The 25,970-nt window shown below is 49.2% G+C and overlaps 1 protein-coding gene across 9 annotated transcripts in view; it reads left to right on the forward strand.

Annotated features, from left to right (window-relative positions):
• The first annotated feature begins 296 nt into the window (after window positions 1–296).
• Window positions 297–25,970, forward strand: part of NSD2 (nuclear receptor binding SET domain protein 2) — a 77,114-nt gene continuing 51,440 nt past the window's right edge. For 5 of the 9 annotated variants that reach the window (XM_061191814.1, XM_061191820.1, XM_061191821.1 and 2 more), the window contains exons 1-2: window positions 297–384; window positions 24,054–24,679. In XM_061191814.1, coding sequence (XP_061047797.1) covers window positions 24,083–24,679 — 597 coding nt within the window. In that variant the 5' untranslated portion in view covers window positions 297–384; window positions 24,054–24,082. Of the gene's footprint in view, window positions 385–950; window positions 1,001–24,053; window positions 24,680–25,970 lie in introns of those variants that run through there. The other 4 variants (XM_061191816.1, XM_061191817.1, XM_061191819.1 and 1 more) reach the window with 4 other exon arrangements.

Raw genomic sequence — 25,970 nt, forward strand, 5'->3', positions numbered from 1 at the left:
CCCACGCCCGCGCCCCGGACCCGCCACCACCGCCCCGCCCCGCCCCGCGCGGATTTGAAAAGCCCGGCCGCAGCCCCGCGAGCGCGGCAGCCAATCAGCGGCGCGCACTTTCCCGCGGCTTCTGCGAGGCGGCGGCGGCCCGGCGGCGGCGGCGGCGGGCGGGAGGCGCGGGGGCGGGGTCGGCGCCGCGCGCGGAGAGCCTCGGCCTGGCCGCGCTGCGCCCGCCGCCGCCGCCGCCGCCGCCGCCGCCGCCGCCCCCTCCCCTCCCTCGGCCCTCCCTCCCTCCCTCCCCCGCGGCCCCGGCCCCGGCCCCCTCCCCGGCCGCCGCCGCCGGAGCCGCCGCACCGGAGAGCCGCCGCCGCCGGAGGATGCGCCGCACAACAGGTCACTGGCGCCGCCGGCCCAACCGCCGCGGGCCTGAGGGGCGGAGGGCTGAGGGGCTGAGGGGCCGGGCGGGCGGGCGGGCTAACGGGGCCGGGCGGGCGGGCGGGCGCGGCCATGTTGGGCCCGGCGGCCGGCGGCTGCACCTGTGCCGGCCCGCGGGCCGGCGGCCTTTGTTCGCTGCGGCGCCCAGCGGGCCGGGCCGGCCTTTGTGAGGCGCTGGCCGGGGCCGGGGCCGGGGCCGGGCGGCGGTGGGAGGGGCGGCCGGGGCCGGGGAGGCGCTTTTTGTCTGAGGAGGGTCCGGGTGACACTCGGACGCCGGCCGTTGGTCAGCGCGGGCGCCCGGAGCCCCGGGCCTTGGCAGGTGGAGGCGCGGGGACCCCGCCCGGGGCTGCCGGCCCTCGGCCCCCGGCGCTCGGCCAGACGGCGGCCCCGAGGCCCCGGACGCGCAGCGGAGCGGCCCGGCCGCACGGCCGCCTCTGCCCCACACGCCAGAAGGGCGGTTTAAAATCTCGGCGTTTAAGAGATGCTGGTCTCCAGTCTGGGCAGAAGGCGCAGGACCCGGTGCAGCCTTAGTTTTTCCTCCCTCTCGCCGGTGCCGGGACGTGAGTGGTCACAGGTTTGACATGCGGGGGGAAACTTGGTCTCACTGGGACGTTAATCATTCTTAGGCAGGTAATTAGGGCTCCGGGGTGTGTGCGCGTGTGCGCGTGTAGCAGAACGGGGGACCCATTCGGTTAGGGTGACTTCAGAGCGAGGTTAGGGAAGTTCTTCAGGACTGACAGCCCGCGCTCAGACTTTCAAGGCCTTGACTTTTAAATGACTTAAACGCCAAGATGTGTGTTCCCTAATCACTAAACAACTTAAAAACCTCACGTTGCTACCACGCGTCGATTATACCGACTCTTTATGTATTTTAAAATGAGATTATCAAGATGGAAAATAAATTGGGAGCCATCTCATGTATGAAGCTGGGAATTTAACTCTTTTATTTTCCCAAATGTTTTAAATATTCTCGTTACATATTTAAATGTGACGAGAGCACCATTAAAAAAGCACAACTGTAATCAGTACCACGAAGGAAGCAAGTCCTGGGAGCACAGCCCTTTCCTGGTGTGCTTGGTGTGTGCGCCTGTGCCTCACCACCGACCGTAGTTCAGATCTAAACTGCCGACTGGAAGTGAAGAGGACTCATGCCTTAAGCACGATTACTTTGAGTCATTTCCTTTTCTTTTCTTCCATTTTCTCAGACGCCCAGCAGCCTTCATTTTTGGGCCAGTGGTTGGTAAAGTGAGGACTTTCTGCAGGGTTGTGAGTTTGCGTAAGCTTTTGTGAAGAACTGTGATCTATGTAGTACAAAAATCCTCCCCTCCTGACGGCATGACTACAGATCAGGCTGGCCTGGGATTCCAGTGGTAAACATTCCAATTTAAGAGTATTAGAAAAATAACTTTCTGAGTTTCAAAAAGTGATGTGCATGGGACTTCCCTGGCGGTCTAGTGGTTAAGACTCTGTGCTTCCAGTGCAGGGGGCACGGGTTCGATCCCTGGTCGGGGAACTAAGATCCCGCATGCGGTGTGGCACGGCCAAAAAAGTAACTAAATAAAAAATAAAAAGTGATGGGCAGTTTATTATTCTGTGTGCACTTTTATGATATATTCATACATAACGTCTAAACTAACATAATTTGAAATTTGTGGAGACACAGAACAGAACAGTAAGGTAAACAGGCTACCATGTGTGGCTACTAGGCTTATGGTTTTTATTCAGCCAATTTAAACAGGGCCGTTAAAATAGTACCTGCTCAAATGTGAGGAATCAAATGGAAGAATAAGTCAGAATTGTGAGAATTAGAAGTTAGGAATTAGAGACCCTGTGGCCTAGTTATGGAAGAGTGGGTCAAGCCTTCCGTTTATTCGGATGACTTCTCCTCCTACAAGTAGTACAATTTTAAAAGGTTTACTCATATGGCAGAATGTAAACTAATTACTTACTTTTTTACGGTTTGACGCTTCAGTGTAAAACATGTAAAAATAGATGGAATTATACTTACTAAGAAGTGCTGGTGAGAGGATAGAAAACACTAATAAAATGTGTGCTATATGAGATATAGGATTGCCACTGAGCACACACAAATGGATGTGCTAAGATGATGCTGAAGTTCCAAATTTATTTTGCCCTGCCCTTTTTAATCTACACAAATAACCTTTCTAAGTAAACACTTTAATTAATCAGTGGGAACTGAAAATATAAGGCTTTTTGCATGCATATTCTAGTATACAGTTTTTGGCTGGTTGGTTGGGTTTTTTTTTTTTTTTTTTTTTTTTTGGTTGGACTGCTTGGCTGTAGAAGATATGCAGATTTGGATAAGCATCTTAGTCTTCTGAGCTTCACTCTTATCTCTGCTGGACTGCACTAAATGTGTCCTTGCTCTCCAAATATGTGTGCCCTATCCTGACCCAGGCCTCTGCATGGACTGTTGTTGGGTGTGGACCACTGCTTGTCCTCCCTTTTGAGCACAGAGGACCCAGCCCTTCAATGGCCATATGTGACTTTTCTCCCCTGTTGGAGAGCTCTTGAGGTAGGACTCTTATAGCCTTGGGCAGCCTGGCCTCTGCTGGTGCCTTCTCATGGCAGGCACTCAGTGAACGCTGAATAAATGGGCATATGACTTGGGATAAACAACCCATTTTAATGCCAGCATGTGGCCTGTTTGCCTCTCTTTTTTGTAAGTCATGTTGGAGCAGAAAGGGACCCTCTGGAAGAAGCTGAGTATGGAAAGTAAGGGGCTGGCCTAAGGTCACCCTACTTTAATTGGGGAGCTAAGACTCTGTTTGCTAGGCAGGACTGTTTCTTTTCTTTTTCTCATCATAGGTAACTCAGATGTTAAATAAAAATTAACTATGAAATATTGCAAACAAATAATAGAGTAGACCTGTATCCACCACCAGGATGAATCAAGCAGTGATGTTTCTACTGTACTTCTCTGTATCCCTGGGCAAAGTAAAAAGAATATAAAGTACACAAAAGCAAGGGATGACATGGAAATTCCCCAGGATTATGCTTATACTTTACAAACTGCCTTTATGTGATTTGTTAATTTCATTTTTTAGGAACTTATTTACATAAAACATATTTCTTTTGGGGAGAAAAAGACTTAAATTAGTTACCCCAGGGACTCGTCAGTATTTTGCATTTGTCTGTTGGTTGCAATATAGCTTTTGAAGGAACTGATTGATGAGATTTGGTTTGCTACTTAAAAAATTCAAGCTGTCTTGAAGTAGTTTTGTTCTTGAGTCTGTCTTCCAGAAAACAAACGGCCAAAGATGAGTTTTCAAAGCATCTTAATGTCTGTAATACCTAATAGTTTCAATAAGACATACAAGGATGGAAACTGCGAAGTAGTGGTTGAGCTGAGTGCTGGCCTGCAGCTCAGAAGCCCCAGTAGTGAAACTTCCCTAGTGGGTGTGTAGAGAAACAATGTTTTATCTTACTGGAGGAGTTGGGAGCTCAATTTTTTTTTAAAGATTTATTTATTATTTATTTATTTTTGGCTGCCTCAGGTCTTAGTTGTGGCACATGGGATCCTCGCTAGGCATGCAGGATCTTTCGTTGTGGCGCGCGGGTTTTCTCTTCTCTAGTTTTGGTGTGCAGGATCCAGGGTGTGCGGGCTCCAGAGCGCGTGGGTTCTGTAGTTTGTGGCTCGCGAGCTCTGTAGTTGAGGCGCGCGAGCTCAGTAGTTGTGGCGCGTGGGCTCAGTTGCCCTGCGGCATGTGGGGTCTTAGTTCCCTGACCAGGGATCGAACCCACGTCCCTGCATTGTAAGGTGGATTCTTTACCACTGGACCACAGGGAAGTCCTGGGAGCTCAATTTTTAAGTTGACTGGGTTGTCATAGAAAGAATTGATGATCTGGATGAAGTGTGTCATGCTGTTAAGGGTATATTTATGTCAGCAGTTTTCACATCTTGGTGAGTTTTTCCCTTGGGCTGTGCTGCTGGTTACGTAGGTGGACAGATCAGAAAGCGTGTCTCTGACTCCAGTTGTGCGACCCTCGCTCAGCTCTCCACACCCTGCCTAGTCTGTCTAAAACGCACGTGTGATCATGTGAGGCCCCTCCTCCAGGAGCTCCAGTGCCCTTTGGGGTTCAAGACCAATCTCTCACTGGGTTTTCTGCTTCTCACTGCACTTCTTTTTTTTTTTCCTGGCCATGCCGCGCAGCTTGCGGCATCTCAGTTTTCCGACCAGGGGTTGAACCTGGGTCCTCGGCAGTGAAAACGCGGAGTCTTAACCACTGGACGACGGTGGGAATTCCCTCACTGCACTTCTTTTATTTTTTTTTTTTAAGATTATGGTTTTTAAAAAAATTTTATTATATTTTTTATTTTTGGCTGTGTTGGGTCTTCGTTGTTGCTCGTGGGCTTTCTCTAGTTGCAGTGAGCGGGGGCTGCTCTTCATTGCGGTGCGTGGGCTTCTCATTGCGGTGGCTTCTCTTGTTGTGGAGCACAGGCTCTAGGGTGCACAGGCTTCAGTAGTTGTGGCTCGCAGACTCTAGAGCACAGGCTCAGTAGTTGTGGTGCCCGGGCTTAGTTGCTCTGCAGCATGTGGGATCGAACCCGTGTCCCCCGCATTGGCAGGCAGATTCTTAACCACTGCACCACGAGGGAAGTCCCCTGCACTTCTTATTTTGATCTCACCTGACCTCTTCAGCCCATCTGTTGTTGCCATGCTTTTTCCTTGGGCCTTTGCATGGTCAGTTTTTGCCCCTGCTCTCCCCTGTGACCCCCATACACACACTTACACACACTTCAGTGCATGTGTGGGCACAGCTGGCTTTTCGTATTAATTCCTTCTCATTCAGCTCTCAGCTTGCACCTCACTCCTAGAAAGCGACCCCAGACTCCCTGCCAGTCTTGGGAGCCCTTGTAGCTATGTCTTGAACACTTTGTGCTTTGCTCACCTTCACGCACTGCATTCTCACTCTGCTCCAGCCATTCTGGCCTCTGGCCTGCCTCAAGTACCGCAGCCATGCTGCTGTACCTGCTATTCCTTCTACTTGGACACCTGCCTGGCTTCCTTTTTACCTGCCTTTAAGTCTTTGCTCAAACTTCCCCTTCTCAGGCACCATCCCTGACCACTGATTTAAGATACCCTTTTGCTGTCTGGCTCTGCCCATCTGCCTTAGCTTCTTTTCCATAACTCTTATCCTCTGACATTCTGGGTGTTTTCCTTATTTGTCTGCCTGCCTGACTGCATCAAGATGTCTATAAGGGTGGAGATTTTTCTCCTTTTGGCTTTAATTACTGTGATACCCGCAGTGCCTAGGACAGTACCCAAATGACTGTCAGACATTCAGTGACTGCTTGCATGAACAGACTCTCAGCCCCTTGTGTGTTGGCTTACGTATAAGAAGTGGTGTGGATAAAGGGGAGTGGCGTAGGCGTGCTTGCCCTAGTGTGAGGTTGGCAAGGTGGAGGGCCATGGGCAGGTGAGAGAGGTCAGAGAGGAGGCTCATAGGCCAGTGCTAGAGAACGGTGGCCTTACCCAGGCACAGGAGTGGGGTAGGAAGAGTGGACAGATGCAAGAGAGAGGGCTGTAGCAGCATTGATGGGCTGGGGTACAGCACGGGGGCTCAGAATAAGAGGGGGAGGGTTGGGGACTTCCCTGTTGGCGCAGTGGTTAGGAATCCTCCTGCCAATGCAGGACACATGGGTTCGAGCCCTGGTCCGGGAAGATCCCACATGCCAAGGAGCAACTAAGCCTGTGCGCCACAACTGCTGAGCCTGTGCTCTAGAGCTCGAGAGCCACAACTACTGAGCCCACGTGCCACAACTACTTAAGCCTGCGCGCCTAGAGCCCGTGCTCCGCAACAGGAGAAGCCACCACAATGAGAAGCCCGTGCGCAGCAAGGAAGACCCAACACCTCCAAAAAATAAATAAATAAAATAAAATAAAAAAAGAGGGGAGGGTTGGCCCAGGTGATCCTAGTATTCACAATTTGAAAGATTGGGTGGAGAGGGCACCATTTTTATCTCCCTGTGAACTAGTGAAACCGAAGGTGGGCCTCGTTTCTGATCTACCTTGGTTCCTTCCAAAAAGAGACTGATGTCACCTACCAGCTGAAAATGTGTCTCTGGTGCCTTCCTGTTCACCCAGAAGAGGAAGCCTTAGGTCTTGAGCGTGGCGTGTGGCCCCTTTGTGTTTTCTAGCATCTGTGCTGCCTGACCCCTTGTAGCTGCTCTGAGATCTCATCGCCATGCTGCTGCCCCCGTGGGATGAGCTGCGTTCCACCTCACGGTCCTTGCATGGCTGTGGCTCCTTCCTAAGGCGTCCCGGTTGGCCTTGCTGAGCTGCTCTTACAGCTCCACCTTCATTTGTCTCCTCCAGTGTGACCGACACTGCGCCCATGGCACTAGGTGTGTTTGGTTTTCTGTTCCCAGGTTGGTTGTTCCTCTGAGCACCGGGCCCTGTCATGGCAGCATGTTGCACATAAGACTGTCTGTGCTGTCTCTATACAAATAGGAGGGTGGGCCAGTGTATTTTGTTAGCTAGTATGAGTGTACTTCTGGCGACATTTCTTCATTCACTGAGAATTAAGAAATTAGCTGTGTTCCAGTGATGAGCCAAAACACCCATGTCCTTGGTCTCATGGACTTGACAGACCTGTGAGAGGGATGAAACAGGAGAGACGGTGGACAAAAGATTACATCTTTGAAAAACCTGTAACAGGGGACATGGGTTCGATCCCTGGTCCGGGAAGATCCCACATGCTGCAGAGCAGCTAAGCCTGTGCTCCACCAAAATGAGAAGCCTGCGCACCACAACGAAGACTAGCCCCACTTGCCGCAAGTGGAAAAAGCCCGCGCGCAGCAACGAAGACCCAACACAGCCAAAAATAAATAAATAAATAAATTTATTTTAAAAAATAATAAAAAGAAAAAAAGAAGAACCTGTGAAATAGTCTTGCTAAATAACTGAACCTGAAACTGATCAGGCCTTTACCTCCCACAAGCAATTAACAGGAAATACAGGGTGGGGAAAGGAGCACATTAAACTACACTGTGGGATTGCCACTGGCGGAACTCAGAACGTGGGAACCTGCAGGACCAGTGACCAGGTCTCTTCCACAAGGAAAAAGAAGGGGGATGTGGATAAGAGGCTGATTGCACTACGGAGGGCTTATGTGCATCCAAGACGGGCCAGTTAGTTAGAGATGGGACTAAACACTGTTTATGATATTTGGGACAATTAGAAATTGGAACACTGACTCAATTTGTCATTAAGGAATTCTTATTTTTTTTTAGCTACCATAGTGGTTTGATTTTGTTTAAGAAAAGAATTTGTACCTTGTAGACATGCATACAGAGTTTATCAAAGAAATGATACACCATCTGCGATTTGCTTCACAGTTCTGTGGAAAGGGAGCTGTGAGGGTGTGGCTGGATCAGGGCTGGTGTGGGGTGATGGTGGTGCGGTACATGGGCCCTGCTTGTTCTCTCTACCTTTATGTGTATTCAGAATTCTCCATAACGAAAGAAGAAAAGTCACGAAGGAGAGGTTGGGTACATTTAGTACATCTATAAGGAGATTATGCCTAACTGTGGGTTGGGTGTCAGGAAGGACTTCCTGACAGGACTGAGGCTGGAGCAGAGAGCAGAAGAGGCCTTGGTAGAGGGTGGGCTTGGTAATGGTGGTGTGACTGTTCTAGATGAGGGAGCAGGTAGTGCAGAGAGGCTGTGACGGGAGTGGACAGAAGGCTGACGAGGCTGGAGCAGAGGGTGAGGGAGCTATGTGTAGACCCAGGCTGCCGGGGTGGGGCGGGGCGGGCTCCCTGAGGCTGCAGTGAGGCTTTTCATCCAGAGAGCAGTGTGAGGCCCTGGAGGGTTTTAAGCGTGTGTGTGTGTGTGTGTGTGTGTGTGTGTGTGTGTGTGTGTGTGTGTGTGTGTGTGTGTGTGTGTGTGAGAGAGAGAGAGAGAGAGAGACTGACACGAATCTATTTGCTTTGGAAAGTGCGTTTCTCCGAGTCCTCTGTAAGTTGGTGGTGGGAGGATTCGGGAGAGGGAAGAGGGTGCAGGAGACCGGCCTGTGCTCATTGTGTGTTCGGGTTAGAATCTTTCCAGCTGTCCCTGCTTTGGGTGCCTTGTAGGACTGAACAGCTCTGCCCCCTTGAAATTTGGTGTGGCCATGTGATTTGCTTTGGACAATGAAAAGTGACGCGTCATCTCTGACTGGGCGCTCTAGGAGTCGTGTGCTTTCATGATGTTCCCTTTTTCCTTCTCATTGTGGAAGTGCATAGATACGCACTATGAGCAAGAGGGAAACCTCTGGGTTGAGCCAGGTTACGGCCCCATAACCTAGTCCGGTGGTTCTCCATGGTCCCCAGACTGACAGCGTCTGTCACCTGGGAACTTCTTAGAAACGCGTATTCGGGCCCACCCTAGACCTACTGAGTCCTAAGCTCTGGGGTGGGGCCGGTGGCCTCCCATGCCACGGCGTGGAGCACTGCTGCCTCGGGTCTGCTGGTTGGTCAGCCGGCTCGGGGCCTGTGGTGCTGGTGAAAGGTGGAGGTGGCCCGCCAGCGATGGGCTTCTGGCTGTGACGAGGAGGAGTCAGCCGGCGGGGAAGTGCTCTGCAGGAAAAGGACTGAGGCCTGTGGGTTGGGGTGGGAGGGACAGCGTAGGGAGGGTGTCGGTGACGGCCCTGAGTTTTGTCTGACGAAAGCAGACAGGTAGAAGCGCCACTCACTGTCTAGACAATATTTTTGTAAGCGTTACATTTACTTGGGTTTCGAGGTTCGGGAGCAAGGAAAAGCCTATTGAGGAATTTAAAAAATTTTCATTGAGTCCTTGACGCACATATCAGTTTCTCACGTTGATCGCTCCACTTGTCATTGTGCCCTTTCTGCTCTCCTGACCCCCTGTCTTGCTGTCCCCCACCTGCCCCCCACTCGAGTGGAAGCTCTTGCTCCTGGCGGTGGCCCCAGGACTGCGCGACGCCTGCCCGCGCTCCGCCACCTGGACTGGCCCGCGTGTTGGCACTGCGGCCGCCCCTGTGCCATGTCGGGGAGCAGGCAGCTTGCTCCAGGCCTGCGGGTGGCGCGGAGGGGTGTGCAGTCCGTCCCTGTGACCCGGGGGCTGGGCCCTGCCCCAGGCCCCTGGCTTCTCAGCTGCTGGATTCCTTCTGGGGCACGGGGAGGCGGGAGCTGGCCTGAGCGCAGGGAGGAGCTGGCGGGCTTCAGGCTGCTTCCTCTTCCTCAGGTGTGGAGGGAAGGCTTGTTTTGGGGGAGTGGCACCACCCAGGAGGAGAGCTGCAGGGGAGACCTGGAGGACGGTGCGTGTTAGGGTTTTCTCCCTTTTGTTCTGCATCTGAAATTGTGTACCTTATTTGTGGAAGATGAGTTGGGATTGAGCATCACGTTAACAGCTTATTGGATTCTTTTCTGTTGAGTTCTGAAATCTATATAAAAAAGTATTTATTTCTTAAAATTCAACTTCTTTGAAAAAAATATTGGTGGTTCTTGTTTGTCCAATGTGGAGGCTAAGCTTGTGTGCATTTCTCAGATACCAGTATGCTCTTGGCTGCTTTAGGGATTTCTGTGAATTAGCAGTTATATCAGCAAAGGGTCAGAACACATCATAGGTAATTTACCCTCTCTACTTCCTTTGGATAGGGGCCCTGTTCGTTTTTGTAGGTTGATAGACCTCTGAGATAGAGGAAATCTGTGTCTTGATGGCCCACTAGGAATGAAACGTGTTTTCATAGGACCTTGCCCTGGCTTTACAGCTCTGCCTCTCGAGGACTCCAAGGTAACTCCTTGGGGCCGGGCACAGCACCCTGGGTGTTTGGGTGGAGCCTGGTCCCTGTTCTTGGGTTTGCCCTCTTTGTGGGCTGCCCTTGTCTCCTAGAAGCCATTGCTGCTTCCCTGGGTCTGTACCAACTGCTTCTCTTGTTCTCTGCTATTGGCTGGAGGTCTCAGAGCTGGTTCTTCAGCTGGTGCCCAGATCCTGGCACCTTCTCACCTCTCTCCTCCCTTTGTGAGTTCCCAGCACGGGAATGATGTAGTAGAAACTGAGTTGTGAATTCCAGCCTAGAGTTTATAGAAATCTTATTTTCAAGGATGTGCAGTTTCTTGATACATCATCAAGGCAAAATAGAAAGCTTAATTATTATTAATTTTATAATCAGGAAGTACATTTTATGGAAAATCTGTAATAACTACAGTCTTACCAACCAAATGTTTAGGTGTATTTCCAGTTTACCTTTTCATTCATCAGACTGAACCAGGTGCCCTAAAGACAGTTTCCTCTGTGAGGGTCATAACAAAAGGTAACAGTTTAGGTAACTATTCCAAGGAGACAACTGCTCTACTCTTTCAGCTGTTCCTTGTGGTATCTATCTGTACTTAAAAAAAATAACTTTCTAATTTTGCTGAGTTGAGAACTTTGAGGTTTATATGTTATGTGTTAAGTTCTATCTACAAGAGATAAGGATTTAGCTTTCTTTCCCCCTGGCCTCCCACTTCCCCTTCCCCAGTTCTTCCCAATATTGTGGTGTCTGGGTTATCTATTCCTCCCTGACAAGCTATTCCAGAACTTAGTGGCTGAAAGCACAACAACATTTATTTGTTTACAGTTTTGCAGTTTGGACATCGTATGCCAGGGTTAGCTTGTTTCTGCTCTTGTGGTGTCAGTTTGTTTCATTCCTGTGGCTGTGTGTTGGAATTGGCTGTTGGCCACGGTCCACCATTCTCCCCAACATAGGCCTCCCGTGAGGCTGCTTGGGCCCCCTCATAGCATGGTGGCTGGTTCCTGAAGGAGGAAGTGAAGCTGCCAGTCCTTTTATTTTTTTCTTATTTTTATTTTTTTACTTTTAGGCCACACCGCGCAGCTTGTGGGATCTCAGCTCCCTGACCAGGGATTGAACCTGGGCCATGGCAGTGAAAGCCCGGAATCCTAACCACTAGGCCATCAGGGAACTCCCTGTCTGCCAGTCCTTTTAAAGGCGAGGCTGGCTCTGGTCTGGCATCACTTTCGCCATATTCAGTTGGTGGGAGCAGTCACAGGCCCAGGCCAGAATCAAGAATGTGGAGAAATAGATTTTATCTCTTGGTGGGGGAATTACAAAGAATTTTTGGCCACTTTTATTTTATTTTTTTAGTTTTTAGAATTTCCAGTTGCTTTTCTTCTTGCAACATCTTTTTTTTTTTTTTAATATTTATTTATTTTGCTGCGTCTGGTCTTCGTTGCGGCATGCGAGATCTTTTTGTTGCGGCATGTGGGCTCAGTAGTTGTGGCTTTCAGGCTCTAGAGCACAGGCTCAGTAGTTGTGGTGCATGGACTTAGTTGCCCTGCGACATGTGGGATCTTAGTTCCCCAACCAGGGATCGAACCCACGTCCCCTGCATTGGAAGGTGGGTTGTTAACCACTAGACACCAGGGAAGTCCCTGCTTTTAAATTCTTATTTCTCATGGTAAGTTTTCCTCACACGTCTGATGGCCTTCGACTGCAGGCCCACTGTTGAGACGGAGGTCTGGGAGCTGACGGCAGGTGGAGGCTTCACTGAGGGCCGATTGGTCAGGACCCACCGTCAGTATCAGCAGGTGTTTTCCCTGGATCTTGGCAAGTGTCCTCTTGCTGGTTGTGTCTTGTAGTTCACTGCCTTGAGCACCCCCTCCGGTGTGCCCTGTCCTTAGACTACACTCCAGTTCTTCTCCCGCTGGGGTGGGGCTGGTTGCCAGGCCGTGGGGGGGGGGTGGGTCGGGGACTGCGCATTATGTGGACTTTGATCCAGTTCTTTTGACTTAGGGTTCCCAGTGTTTGCAGCACATGCCCCTGCTATGTGCAGTGACTTATCGTTATGCGTTAGGCATGTGTTAGAGTTAAAATAGGAAAATACCTTACAGATGTGAATGATACAACTTAATATGTTTAATACCTTTCCTATTCAACAGAAGATTTGATAGGTTACAAACTGAGATAAGATTAACATAAAATTCATCAGTTAAACTATTTTAAAGTATATAATTCATTGGTTTTGTAGTACATTCTCAGTGTTAATGCAACCATCACCACTATCCAATTCCCGAATATTTTCGTCATTTCAGTAAGAAGCCTGGTACCTATTGGGCAGTCACTCCCCGTTTCCCCTTGTCCCCCAGCCCCTGGCAACCACCATTCTACTTTGTCTCTGGATTTGCCTATTCTAGACATTTTATATGAATAGAATCATGTAGTATGTGGCCTTTTGTGACTGGCTTCTTTCTCTCAGCACAGTGTTCTCAAGGTTCATCCGTGTCGTATCATGTCTCCATACTTGATTCATTTTTTAAATTTTTAAAAATTTTTTGCTACATTGGGTCTTCGTTGGTATGCACAGGCTTTCTCTAGTTGTGGCAAGCGGGGGCTACTCTTTGTTGTGGTGCGTGGGCTTCTCATTGCAGTGTCTTCTCTTGTTGCGGAGCACGGGCTCTAGGCTCACAGGCTTCAGTAGTTGTGGCACGCGGGCTCAGTAGTTGTGGCACACGGGCTCTAGAGCACAGGCTCAGTAGTTGTGGTGCACGGGCTTAGTTGCTCCGAGGCATGTGGGATCTTCCCGGACCAGGGCTCGAACTTGTGTCCCCTGCATTGGCAGGCAGATTCTTAACCACTGCGCCACCAGGGAAGCCCACTTCATTCATTTTTATGACTGAATATCCCATTGTACGGATAGATCACACTTCTTTTTTTTTCTTTTTTTCCCTGCCGCATGGCATGCGGCATCTTAGTTCCCCGACCAGGGATTGAACCTGGGCCCCCTGGCGGTAGAAGTGCGGAGTCCTAACCACTGGACCACCAGGGAAGTCCAGATCACTTCTTCTTTTATCTGTTTATCAGTTGTTGGACATTGGGTTGTTTTTTGTTTTTTTGAATAGCTTTGTGAAAATTCTTGTACAAGTTTTTGTGTGAACATGTTTTCAATTCTGTCTTGGGTAGATCCTAGGAGTGGAATTGCTGGGTCACATGGCAGCTAAGGAACTTCTTGATTGTTTCCCGCTGCAGCTGCACCACTTTCCATACCCACGGCAGTGTGTGAGGGGTCCAAAGATTTGCCATATTACACTGAGAAGATAGAGAGAACAGACAGGCATGGAGCCAGGGAAGATACCAACTCATGCATCGTCATAAGGTTAAGGTTGGGGCCGCGGGGAGAGAGCCACACAGGTCGTGGGCCCGAGGCTGACCTTGAGCTTGTCTGTGGTTCCAGGCTTCTTTGCAGTGAAAACAAAACAAAACAAGGGGGCTTCCCTGGTGGTGCAGTGGTTGAGAATCTGCCTGCTAATGCAGGGGACATGGGTTCGAGCCCTGGTCTGGGAAGATCCCACATGCCGCGGAGCAACTGGGCCCGTGAGCCACAACTACTGAGCCTGCGCGTCTGGAGCCTGTGCTCCGCAACAAGAGAGGCCACGATAGTGAGGGGCCCGCGCACCGCGATGAGGAGTGGCCCCCGCTCACCGCAACTGGAGAAAGCTCTCACAGAAATGAAGACCCAACACAGCCAAAAATAGATAAATAAATAAAATTAAAACAAAAAATCAAAAAAAACAAAAAAACAAAACAAGGAACAGGTCAGTTATAAAGTCTTTACCGTCATAGGTGCATTTCTGCAGAAGAAGCAAGACTTCTGCTGTGAGTCAATTCTAAATTCCATAAAATAAAGCTTCTCAGTAGAGAGTTCTTATGGAGTAATGGAGCCGTCGCTGCCCTCAGCCCCTGTTCTGTAGCAGACTCTGTACTGATCTCACTGTTCTTCACAGAGAGCTCTTTGCTGTAAGACTGGAGGTCCTGTCATCATTCAGTGAAGGTGGGACCAAGATCTATTCCAGGTAGATTAGTGTGAAATGTTGGAAACAAAGGGAATGTTAGGGAATATGTGTGTGTGTTTTTTTTGTGTGTGTGTGTGTATGTGTTTTAACCATACTTGCAAACTTGACTTTTCCATCTAAGTCTCTCTTCTGCCTCCGGAAGAAGGACTGGAGCTTGGTCCCTGTCCTGGCTGGGCTCTGGGGGACATCCTGAAGCCCTTGCTGCTGTCCCAGCATTGAGGCTTCTCCCTGGTGACTCTGCTCAGATTCACAGAATGGACTCGGTGGGCTGCAGCTGGATTTCTGAGCAGCCGAGAGAGTGGGGCCTCGTGTGCCCGAGGTCGGAGCCCCGGGGAAAGGAGTTTGGGGGTTGCTCCAGTGACTCTTCCTGCCACTTTTCCATCCTCCACCCCATCTTTCTCCTTCCTCTTTCCCTAATATTATATCTGTATTTTAAAATCTCTGTCTCTCCCCTCTGGGATATTAGCTCCACAAGAATAAGGTACATGCTTTGTTTACTGCTCTGTCTCCAAATGTTGGGACAGGGCCTGTGCTCATTGACTAGTTTTCAGTGTTGAGTGTTGTCATTCAGGTCACCTTTCCCTTCTTTTGAGAGTGGTGCCTTTCCCTTTATTGGAGACCCCTGCTCTGTTCCACGTGGCCCTGCAGGGGCTGCCTAGCCTCCCCAGCCACTTACTGTGTCAGCTCATGTTGTAGGAGGCCTGTGAAATGTAAGGGATTAATTATATAGTTCTTAAAGCTTATTACAGGAAGCAGCAAGATGATGCTCGGCTCTCCCCACCCTGTTCCTGCTCCCCTTGGAAAACCACTGATAACTCTGAGCTGTTACTTTCTGTTTTAACTTCCACATTTTCATTTTTCACTTTAAGTGTGTCAGTGTTTTCTTTCCTTTTCAACAATGATTGTATGTTACATTTTGTTATATTTATTTATTTTTTAAAAATCAATTAATTAATATATTCATTTTTGGCTGCTTTGGGTCTTTGTTGCTGCGCACAGGCTTTCTCTAGTTGTGGCGAGCGGGGGCTACTCTTCATTGCGGTGTGCGGCGGGCTTCCCATTGCGGTGGCTTCTCTTGTTGCGGAGCACGGGCTCTAGGTGCATGGGCTTCAGTAGTTGTGGCACACGGGCTCCGTAGTTGTGGCTCGCAAGCTCTAGAGCGCAGGCTCAGTAGTTGTGGCGCACGGGCTTAGTTGCTCTGCGGCATGTGGGATCTTCCCGGACCAGGGCTCGAACCCGCGTCCCCTGCACTGGCAGGCGGACTCTTAACCTCTGCGCCATCAGGGAAGCCCCACCTTTAGTTTTTTTAAAAAATTTATTTATTTATTTATCTTTGGCTGCATTGGGTCTTTTTTGTAAAATTTATTTATCTATTTTTGGCTGTGTTGGGTCTTCGTTGCTGCGCGTGGGTTTTCTCTGGTTGCGTCAAGCGGGGGCTACTCTTTGTTGCTGTGCGCGGGCTTCTCATTGCGGTGGCTTCTCTTGTTGCAGAGCACGGGCTCTAGGCTCATGGGCTTCAGTAGTTGTGGCACGCGGGCTCAGTAGTTGTGGCTCGCGGGCTCTAGAGCGCAGGCTCAGTATTTGTGGCACACGGGCTTAGTTGCTCCATGGCATGTGGGATCTTCCTGGACCAGGGCTCGAACCCGTGTTCCCTGCATTGGCAGGTGGATTCTTAACCCCTGCGCCACCAGGGAAGCCCCCACCTTTTGTTATTGTAGACATTTTAAAAGGGAAAGGCTTTGTGGACAAGAGGAGCCCTGAGCTGCGGGCCTTACTCCTGCAGCAGCGTGCCTCTCGCTGAGGGACTCTTCCCAGTCGGCTTCCCCATGGTTGGCGTTTGGCGTCTCTAACTCATTCCTCTGTTGTCTTTGTCCTTGCGGGTTTACCCTTCCTTTGAAATTCCTTACTGTCATTTTAATTGGGGTTTCTGCACGGAGTGTAGGTAAATGTGAGAAAGGAGGCCTCACATTCTTTTTAAATATAAAAATTGTTTTAGAATTACCACTCTCCCCTTATTTTTTGCATCATGTTCTCCTTCTGGGTTTATATTTTTGCTCTAGTACCTCTTTTAGCACTTCATTTGTAAAAGGGATATGTATATTAAACTCCCTTAGTTTTTGCATGTCTGAAAATACATTTTGCCTCATGTTCAGTGATAATTTAGATGAGAAATTATTTTTTCCCTTAACACTTTAGAGAGGCTCCGTCATCTACTCCTATCTGTTGAGGCTGCACAAAGGTCTGTGTTTCTGTTTCCTTTCTCATGCTGAAGTCTGTGAATTAACTTATTTTTTATGGGTACTTAGGTTTTAAGATTTTCTTTTTATCCTTCATGTTATGTGGTTTCAGAAATGATGTGTCTAGGTATTGATTTGCTTTCATTTATCTTGCTCAGAACCCTGGGTCCCCTTTTAAATCTGAATACTTGAGTTTCCTTTCATCTCTGGAAAATTTCCATTATTATCCCTTTGAAAATTGCCTTTCCCCCATCCTCCCTAGTTTCTCCTGGAACTCCATTGGAATGTAAACTCCCCGAGGGCAGGGTATTCTTTGTGTGTGTGTATGTGTGATAACATATACATAACGAAAAATCACCATCGTGACCATTTTTAAGTGTATAGTTCAGTGGCATTAAGTACGTTCACATTATTGTGCAGCCGTCACCACCATCCACTCCAGAATTTTTTCATCTTGTGAAACTGAAACTCCCCATTAAACACTAACTCTTCATCCTCTCCTCCCCATTCCCTTGCAGCTACCTTTCTACTTTCTGTCTCTATGAATTTGATTACTCTTGGGACCTCATATAAGTGGAATCAGGGAGTTCCCTGGTGGTCCAGTGGTTAGGACTCCGCACTTTCACTACCGAGGGCGTGGGTTCAACCCCTGGTCAGGGAACTAGGGTCCCGCATGCCATGTGGCAAGGCCAAAAAGAAAAAAAGTGGAATGATACACATTTGTCCTTTTGTGACCAGATTCTTTTACTTAGCATAATGTATTCAGAGTTCATCCATGTTGTAGTATGTTTCAATACTTCATTCCTTTTTAAGGCTGAAAAATATTCCATTATCTGGAGGTACCACAGTTTATCAGTTCATTCATCTGCTCAAGGACAGCTTGGTTGCTTCCAAGTTTTGGCAATTATGAATGAAACTGCTATAAACCTCTGTGTGCAGGTTTTTGTGTGGACATAAGTTTTCAGCTTCCTTGGGTAAATACCAAGGAGTGGGATTGCTGAATCCTATGGTAAGAGTATGTTTAGTTCTGTGAGAAGCCACCAACCTGTCTTCCAGTGTGGCTGCACCATTCTGCGTTCCCAGCGGCAGTGATGCGAGTTCCTGCCGCTCCGCATCCTCGCCAGCACGTGGCGCTGTCAGCGTTGTGGATTCTGGCCATTCTGACAGGTGTGGAGTGACTGCCTTAATTACCGTACCTTCACAGTAGGTCTTGCAGGAGGGCTCTGGGTTGTAGAACCACCCCCTGAGCAGTTTCCCAGTTGCCTTTGCAGGGCTCTACCAGCGTCACTCATTCTAGACCCGTTTTTACGTATGTTTCTTGGCTCAGGATTTGGGGCACCACAGCCTCTGAGGCAGAGTTCTAGAGGGTGATTCTGTCTCCCCAGTGGTCTCTGGTGAGTGTTTGCTGAGGGCCCAGCCCTGGGCTGGCTGGAGGTGCGGCTCAGGTGACAGCGCTGTCACAGCTGACACTCTGGTCTGCTTTGGGTGATGCCTGTGAGCTGGAGTGTGGGTGAGAGGGTGTGGTCATTTGCCACAGTTGGTAAGTGGTAGGGCCAGATTCCAGCCCTAGCAGTGGCCTCCACACTCTGTGCTCGGGACCCTGCAGCTCTCCACGCCCTCCGACCCGCTGCAGCTGCGCGGGAGCCCAGGCAGGCCAGGCCTGGCTTTGCCTCAGCTCTGCATTCTGGCTGCCAGGCCCAGCTCTTGAGGCTTGTCGTCCTGTCCCGTGCAGCCCATGCCCTGTAAGGCTGATTGCTCTTCCCTCTTCATCTCTGGACCTGGAGATTGCCCTCTCCTGTTTTGAATTAAGTGATGTAGCTAAATTTTTTTGTTAAAAAAATAATAATTTGGCTACCTTCACCAGAAATCTTCTGAAATGTGTTAAAATGGTGACGGAATGTTAATAGAGTCCCTAATGTTGAATCATCATTTTTGGATACACCCTCTTTAGCTGTGATATCTTATTTTAATATGGTAATGACTGGGTTTGATTTATTTCTATTTTGTAATTTTTTTTTTACAATCATACTCTACTGATCTTGGTCTGTAGTTCTTTTCTGTACTCATTTTTCTGGTTTTGGTGTGAGAGTTATGCCAGCCTTATATAATGTTTGGGAAACTCTCCATCATTTTCCATGTTCTGGAATAATTTAAACAATTGGAATGCTGTATTTATGTGATGAATAATACACAGCAGTTGGAAAGACTGAGCTACACTTGTTTATATCAACATGGGGGAATCAAGCTGTGTTGATTGATGAAATCGCAGAGCACAAGTGCAGTATGGTAGCATTGCTGCTTGGCATGCAGACCCCATACAGCAGTTCTCTGTTCCTGGGTACATCCCATAGACTGGAAGGATGTGTAGTCAACTGGCGATGGAGAGAGTAAGTGGAACTTAGGGTTCCTGAAAGGCAGACGTCATCTTTGTTTCACTCATTCACCCTGAGCAAGGCTTGGGGGAGGTGGGAGCTGCAGCGGGAGCTTGTGTTGGGCTTCTCGCTGTTGGACGTGGGGCTCCCGGTGGGTGCTGTGAGCGTGGAGAACCAGAATCCCGGGATGCTGCTGCGGGCGTGTGGTGGGCGGTGGGCGGCCTGTGGGGGTGAGCCTGGCGTCTCCCGTCTGGGGGCCCTTGGGTGCTGTGCACCCGCCCTGCCTGTCCTCAGCTCATGCATCTGCAGTTGCCATGGTCCAGAGGTCTTCTTTGTTTCATGTCAAAAAGACATGAAGCAAATGTGGCAACATGCTGAAAACTGTCATTTTGGAGTGGTGAGTATACAAGTGTGTCCCGTTGTTCTTTGCACTTTTCTGCTTTTGAAACTTGCCCCCCCGCTACCCAGTATAAGAACGATTGGCCGTTGAGGGATCATCACATGAGCCTAGTGAAGCTCTCTGGGCCTTTCTTTTATGGTTATTGTGGGCTCTGTAGGTTTTCTACCTCTTGGTTAGGTTTTATATTTTTCTTGAAATGCTAGACAAAGTGAAAGATTTTCTAATTTATTGGTATAACCTTGATTAAAAAAAAAAAAAACTCCTAGAAAGATCAAATTAATGGTCAGTGACGTGCAGTGCCGTGTTGGAAGTCAAGGTGGACCCTCTCTGCGGGGCCCCTGCCTTCAAGGGTTGTCCCAGGTGGAATCCTGGAAAGTAAGCAGCCCACAGTCAGATTAAGAGGGGAAAAAAGACCAAACGCGCAAAGAAACAGGTACCATGAATGAAAATAAAAGCAACAACAGTAGACACAGGCCTGCGAAGACCAGATATTTTTTATTTTTTAAGAATTTTTTTTTTTTAATTTTTATTTATTTATTTATTTATTTATGGCTGTGTTGGGTCTTCGTTTCCGCGCGAGGGCTTTCTCTAGTTGCGGCAAGCGGGGGCCACTCTTCATCGCGGTGCGTGGGCCTCTCACCACCGTGGCCTCTCTTGTTGCGGAGCACAGGCTCCAGACGCGCAGGCTCAGCAGCTGTGGCTCACGGGCCCAGTTGCTCCGCGGCATGTGGGATCCTCCCAGACCAGGGCTCGAACCCGTGTCCCCTGCATTGGCAGGCAGATTCTCAACCACTGCACCACCAGGGAAGCCCAAAGACCAGATATTTAAAACAGTTATGTTTAATATATTCAAAGATTTAAAAGAAACCTGAAAATTCCAACAGGAACAAGCAATCTTGAAAATGTGGTTCACGTACAGGTCATGATTACCACGGACCTAGGCCTAGAGTTAGATCCTAACCCCATGACCTTGGATATGTTTTAAGAGAAGCCGGAAATCTGAATTTTTTGTAAAATGTCCCAACCTTTAATTGTTGGCAACTAAAACGTCTTGTTTATCTGTCTACTGGCTCTACTTCTTAATATTATTTTCTTAGCTGTTGCTCTAACTAGGGCTGCGGTTTGCATCCTTAACTCATCCCAGGCTACTTAGAGTTAATATACCACTGGGTATAAAATACAAGAATCTTGCAACTGTCTGGATTGATTTACTCCCTTCCCCATGCTACAGTTGTCGTATGTATTATATCTATTAAGTTATAACTCCAGTGTTATATATTTTGTTTTAATTATTTGAATTTTAAAGAAACTAAGAGGAACAAATAGTCTTTTATATTTACTCATATATTCACCATTTCTGGTGCCCTTCATTTCTTCCTAAAGATCCCAGTTTCAGTCTGGTGTCATTTCTCTTCAACCTGAAGAACTTCCTTTAGCATTTCTCATAGTGAAGATCTGATGGCAACAATTTCTTAGTTTGTATTTCTCTTAAAATGTATTTTGTCATCACTTCTGAAGGATATTTTTTTCTGGATATCAAATTCCTGTTGGACAGTTGGGTTTTTTTTTCCCCATTACTCAAATCATATCTGGCTTCTGTTTCTCATGAGAAGTAAATGATCATCCATATCATTGTTTTGTATGTAATGGGTCTTTTTTCCCTCTGACTGCTTTCCAGGGTTTCTCTTTATCTTGGTTTTTAGGCATTTCAGCTGATGTGCACCTGGGTGTAGGTTCTTTTATATATATCCTGCTTGAGATTTGCTGAGCTTCTTGAATCTGTAAATTGATGTCTCACTGAATTTGGGAAGTTTTTCTGGTTATTTTTTTCCCAAATATTTTTTCTTTTTTTCTTTTAAATGACTAACTTTAAAAATAATATTTATTTTATTTATTTTTTATATTATTTTTGGCTGCATTGGGTCTTAGTGGTGGCGTGCGGGATCTTTTGTTGCAGCACGCAGGCTTCTCTCTGGTTGCGGCGCGTGGGCTCCAGAGTACGTGGGCTCTGTAGTAGTGGCGGGCGGGCTTAGTTGCTCCGTGGCATGTGGGATCTTAGTTCCCCGACCAGGGCTTGAACCTGCACCCCCTGCATTGGCAGGTGGATTGTTAAGCACTGCACCACCAAGGAAGCCCCCCAGATATTTTTTCTGTGTCATTGTTTCTCTCCTTTCCTTCTGGGTGGGAGTGGGAACCCAGACCTTTTGATGCTGGTCTATAGATCATTGAGGCTCAGTTTCTTTTCTTTCTTTTTATTTTTAATAATTTTTACTCTGTTTTTTAGATAATTTTTACTGATCTATTTTCAAGTTTCCTGACTCATATCTAATACGCTTTTAAGGCCATCCAATGATTTTTTTTTTTTTAATTTCAGAAACAGAATTTCCATTTGACTCTTTTTCATAGTTTTTGTTTCTCTGTTGCCATTTCCAATTTATTATGAGTATATTTTCCTTTATGTCCTTGAGCATGGTTATAATAGATGCTTTGAAATCATGCTGAATTTCAATATTTGGGCCATCTCGGGGTTGGTTTCTGCTGTTTCCCTGTTTCATCATATATTTAGTAATTTCTTTCCTGGATAATGGGAATGATGTGCTGTAGACACTCTTTATTCCGTTATGTTCTTAAGAGTGGTCTTTTATTTTCAATTGTGTTAAAATACACATAACATTTACCATCTTAACCATGTTTAAGTGTGAAGTTCAGTGGTATTAAGTACATGCACGCTGTTGCAGCCATCACCAGAACTCTTTTCGTCTTGCGAATCTGGAACGTTGCCCCCATTAAAACAGCACCTCCCTGTTTTCCCCTCCCCCAGATCCTGGTGCCCACCATCCTACTTTCTGTCTTCATGGATTTGACTACTCATAAAAGTGCAGTCTTACAGTATTTTGTGACTGGCTTATTGCACTCGACGTCCTCAGGGTTCATCCATGTCATAGCAGGTGTCAGAATCTCCTTCCTTTTTAAGGCTGAATCAGATTCCACTGTGTGGATTCCACCTTTTGCCTGTTGTGAACGTGCTGCTGTGAACATTGGGTACAGATACCTCTGTGAGTCCCTGCTTTCAGTTCTTTGGGGTGTGTATCCAGAGTGGAATTGCTGGGTCCTTTTGATTCTTTGGGGAACCCCCCCCTCTATTTTCCAGCAGCCACACCATTTTACATTCCCACCCACGTGCATGAAGTTTCCAATTTCTCCACATCCTCGCCAACCCGTTTTCTGTTTTTTTGTAGTAGGTAGCCATCCTCAGGGGTGTGAGTGAGGTGGCATTTCGTTGTGGTTTTGATACTTTTTTTTTTTTTTTTGGCCTTGCCGTGGGGCTTGCGGGATCTTAGTTCCCGGACCAGGGGTTGAACCCAGGCCCGGCAGTGAGAGCGCGGAGTCCTAACCGCTGGCCGGCCCCGGAGTCCGCTTCTCATCCTCAGAGTGGTGTTGCGGTTTGTTTCTGTCTCGCTTCAGCTGTCTTGTAAGCTGGGCTGCGTGGACTCCAGGGTTCGGCAGGGAGTCTGCGGAGCGCGGGGGCCCCCCTCGAAGGCTCTGCTTTCCCTGTTCACCCGGTGCCCGGCCTGCTCGGTGCTTTCCCGAGCCGCCCCCACGCCCCCCCCCTCTCCCCGCTCTGGGCTCTCTCCAGTGCCTTTAGGTCATTGTCTTCTCTTTTTGTCCAATTGGTCTGATGCGAGCGGGACTGGGAACCCACTCTGATTTACCTGAAAAAAACACCGTGTGGGGCACACTGAATGCTCTGGTGTGTGCCCGGTGCTCCAGGTGTCCAGGGCCACCCCTCCACCACTGCCTGGCGCCCACCCCGGCCTGGCGTCCTCGGAGACTGGGCCCTTTCCACTGAGGCTCTCTTGGGAGGGCTGTCCCGGGCTGCATCCTTGGCCCCTCCCCAGGGGGTGTAGCCAGCGGCCCCCAGGCGGTGACAGTGGCTGAGCACCTACGTCCTCGGGCTCCTGGTCGTGGTGCCCCACTTCTCCCCGGTCTCTCACCGTTGGCCCCCTCGGGGCCGTGGTGCACTCTTGGGACGTCTTCCCAGCGGAGTGGGTGCCTGCCCGTTCCCTGTTCCGAGCCGCCTTAACGGGGCGTCCCCAACGAGGGGCTGCGGCTGTGCGGGGAGGAGACCCCTCTGCACGCGGACCTCGGGCGGCCGTCCCGTGGAGGGCGCTGTGGGTGGTGCGCTATGGCCCGACCCTGCTGCCCGACTAGCGTGGTCCAGGAGAGCTGACTCCACTTGATGCTGCCCTGCTGCTTGTCACCGGCAGTTATCTTGGGCCTGGGTGGGGAAGGGCGGGGGGGGGGTGGTAGAGGTCCAGCTCTCACCTTCCCCGGCCGTCTGGACTGAAGCTTTGCCTACCGGTAATCGCGCGTGTGTCCCGAGTCCCTGCCCGGAGTCCTCTTCAGCTGTGTCTCAAGTGCTTCCCTTTTGTCCTTTGCCCGGGCCTGGCTTTGTGTTGGCCACCTCGGGCGCTGCCCTGGCGGCAGGGGGCGACCTCCGCTTCCGAGGGCTGAGGTTGAGGGGGGCACGGCCACACAGCTTATTAGTGGCGGTCCCTGCTTGACTCTTGTGTTCTCTCTTTAGAAACTAGTCCTGTTCCTTTCACTTTATCACTTTGTGATTCCTGTCATTTTTGTGATATTAGAACTGCCTCCTGTGACCTAAATCATTATAGGAAACATCATTAATTGCCTCAAAACCCCCCCAAACTCTACAAACTGATAGAGAGCTTCATTGGCATACTCATCTTAGGTTTGAAATGTAATACCTTTCTTTTCTTTCTCTTTTTCTAATGCTGCAGTGTTCTAAGAACAGAGGCATCTAGGCTGAATGGAATTCAGCATCAAAAAAAGTCCTCTTTCTGTTCCGAAGGTTGTAAAGTGCGTGAAGATGAAGCAGGCACCGGAAATCCTTGGCAACACGAACGGAAAGACTCCGAACTGTGAAGTGAGTCGTGAGTGCTCCGTGTTCCTGAGCAAAGCCCAGCTCTCCGCCGGTCTGCAGGAGGGAGTTGTGCAGAAGTTCAATGGCCACGACGCGCTTCCTTTTATCCCAGCTGAGAGGCTGAAAGACCTCACCTCCCGCGTCTTTAATGGAGACCCCGGTGCTCATGATGCCAAATTGCGTTTGGAGTCTCAGGAAATGAAGGGACTTGGGACACCACCTGACACTACCCCTGTCAAAAATGGCTCTCCAGAGATCAAGCTGAAAATCACCAAAACATACATGAACGGGAAACCTCTGTTTGAATCTTCCATATGTGGCGATGGTGCTGCTGCTGTGTCCCAGTCGGAAGAAAATGGACAAAAACCAGAAAATAAAGTGAGGAGGAGCAGGAAGAGAAGCATAAAATATGACTCCTTACTGGAGCAGGGCCTTGTTGAGGCAGCCCTGGTGTCCAGGATCTCGAGTCCCTCGGATAAAAAGGTATTTGTGAGTGACGAGTCCTGGCTGGGCGGGGTAGAGTGCAGCCCCAGCTCCCAGGCACAGGAGGGCCACGAAGGACACGTGGTGTGCGAGGGGGCGGGAGGAGGTGGGCTCAGCTCCCCGAGGCCTGCTCTCCAGCTCGGGCCCCTGGCTGTGACAACGGTAGACACTCACAGCAGCCTGCTGAGCAGTGCTGAGGCCTAGAGATTAAACATCAAGATTAAACACGGGGACTTCCCTGGTGGTCCAGTGGTCAAGACTTTGCCTTCCAATGCCGGGGGTTCGGGATCGATCCCTGGTTGGGGAGCTAAGATCCCACATGCCTCGGGGCCGAAAAAGCAAAACATTAAAAAAAAGTCAGAAGCAGTAGTGTAACAAATTCAATAAAGACTTCAGAAAATGGTCCACATCCAAAAACAAAAACTTTAATTAAAAAAAAAAAAAAAAAAGATTAAATGAGTGTCTGACCCCAGGCCTGGCCCGTTCCAGAGCCCTTGACCTTCAGGCTGTCCTTTTTCACAGATTTCCTCTCCAGAGATGCCCGTTAGCCTGAATCTGGTCAGTGGAGGAGCGTGGGGATCTAGTGGGGGCCTCTTCAGTCTGTGCTGCCCAAGGAGGGGAGCAGGGCTGCGCTGTGCAGGTGTGCTCCTACCTTCCTGCCCCACGGTTCACCATCCACTCCCAGGTGTCCTCCCCCGGTGGTCCTGCAGATGGGCCGCTGCCTTGAGGGTTGGGGCTGTGCCTCAGGCCTTCACGTTCTTGGTTCCAGGGCAGAGCCCATCACTTGGGTGCGCGTGAATGAGTGTTCACTCACCAAAGTCTGGGGTGGAGACCCCCTAACGTAGGACGACAAACGTGGTGGTTTATGCCACCAGGTCTTAAATGACACTCGGGAACCTAGACCTTGGCAGAAGGAACTGGGGAGGGCTCTGTAGCTGCCCTTGTTCACCGAGGGGGCTGATGGTCTAGATTAACAGGGTCTGGGACACATCCTGTGCTCACTGGTCAGCCAAAGCTCCTGGCCCACTTGCAGGAGTGGGGAGAGGGGACTCGAGACCAGTTTGGGTTGTATCATCACTAAGGTTGGAATAATTAGTGTAACATTATAGTTGAGGAATCTTGGTTACAATCCCACAGGTAGGAAGGGAAAGGACCAAAATTTCCCTGAAATAGTTAAAATAACGAAGAACTTTGAGGGTTCAAAAAAATGTCTTTTGACTGCTCAAGGGCTCTAATGTCATCATAATGGTAAATTGTTTAAAAGCCTAGTTGAGTGACCTGGGCTGATACA

This window comes from Eubalaena glacialis, chromosome 5 (genome assembly GCF_028564815.1).
Source record: "Eubalaena glacialis isolate mEubGla1 chromosome 5, mEubGla1.1.hap2.+ XY, whole genome shotgun sequence".
Classification (NCBI taxonomy): Eukaryota; Metazoa; Chordata; class Mammalia; order Artiodactyla; family Balaenidae; genus Eubalaena; species Eubalaena glacialis.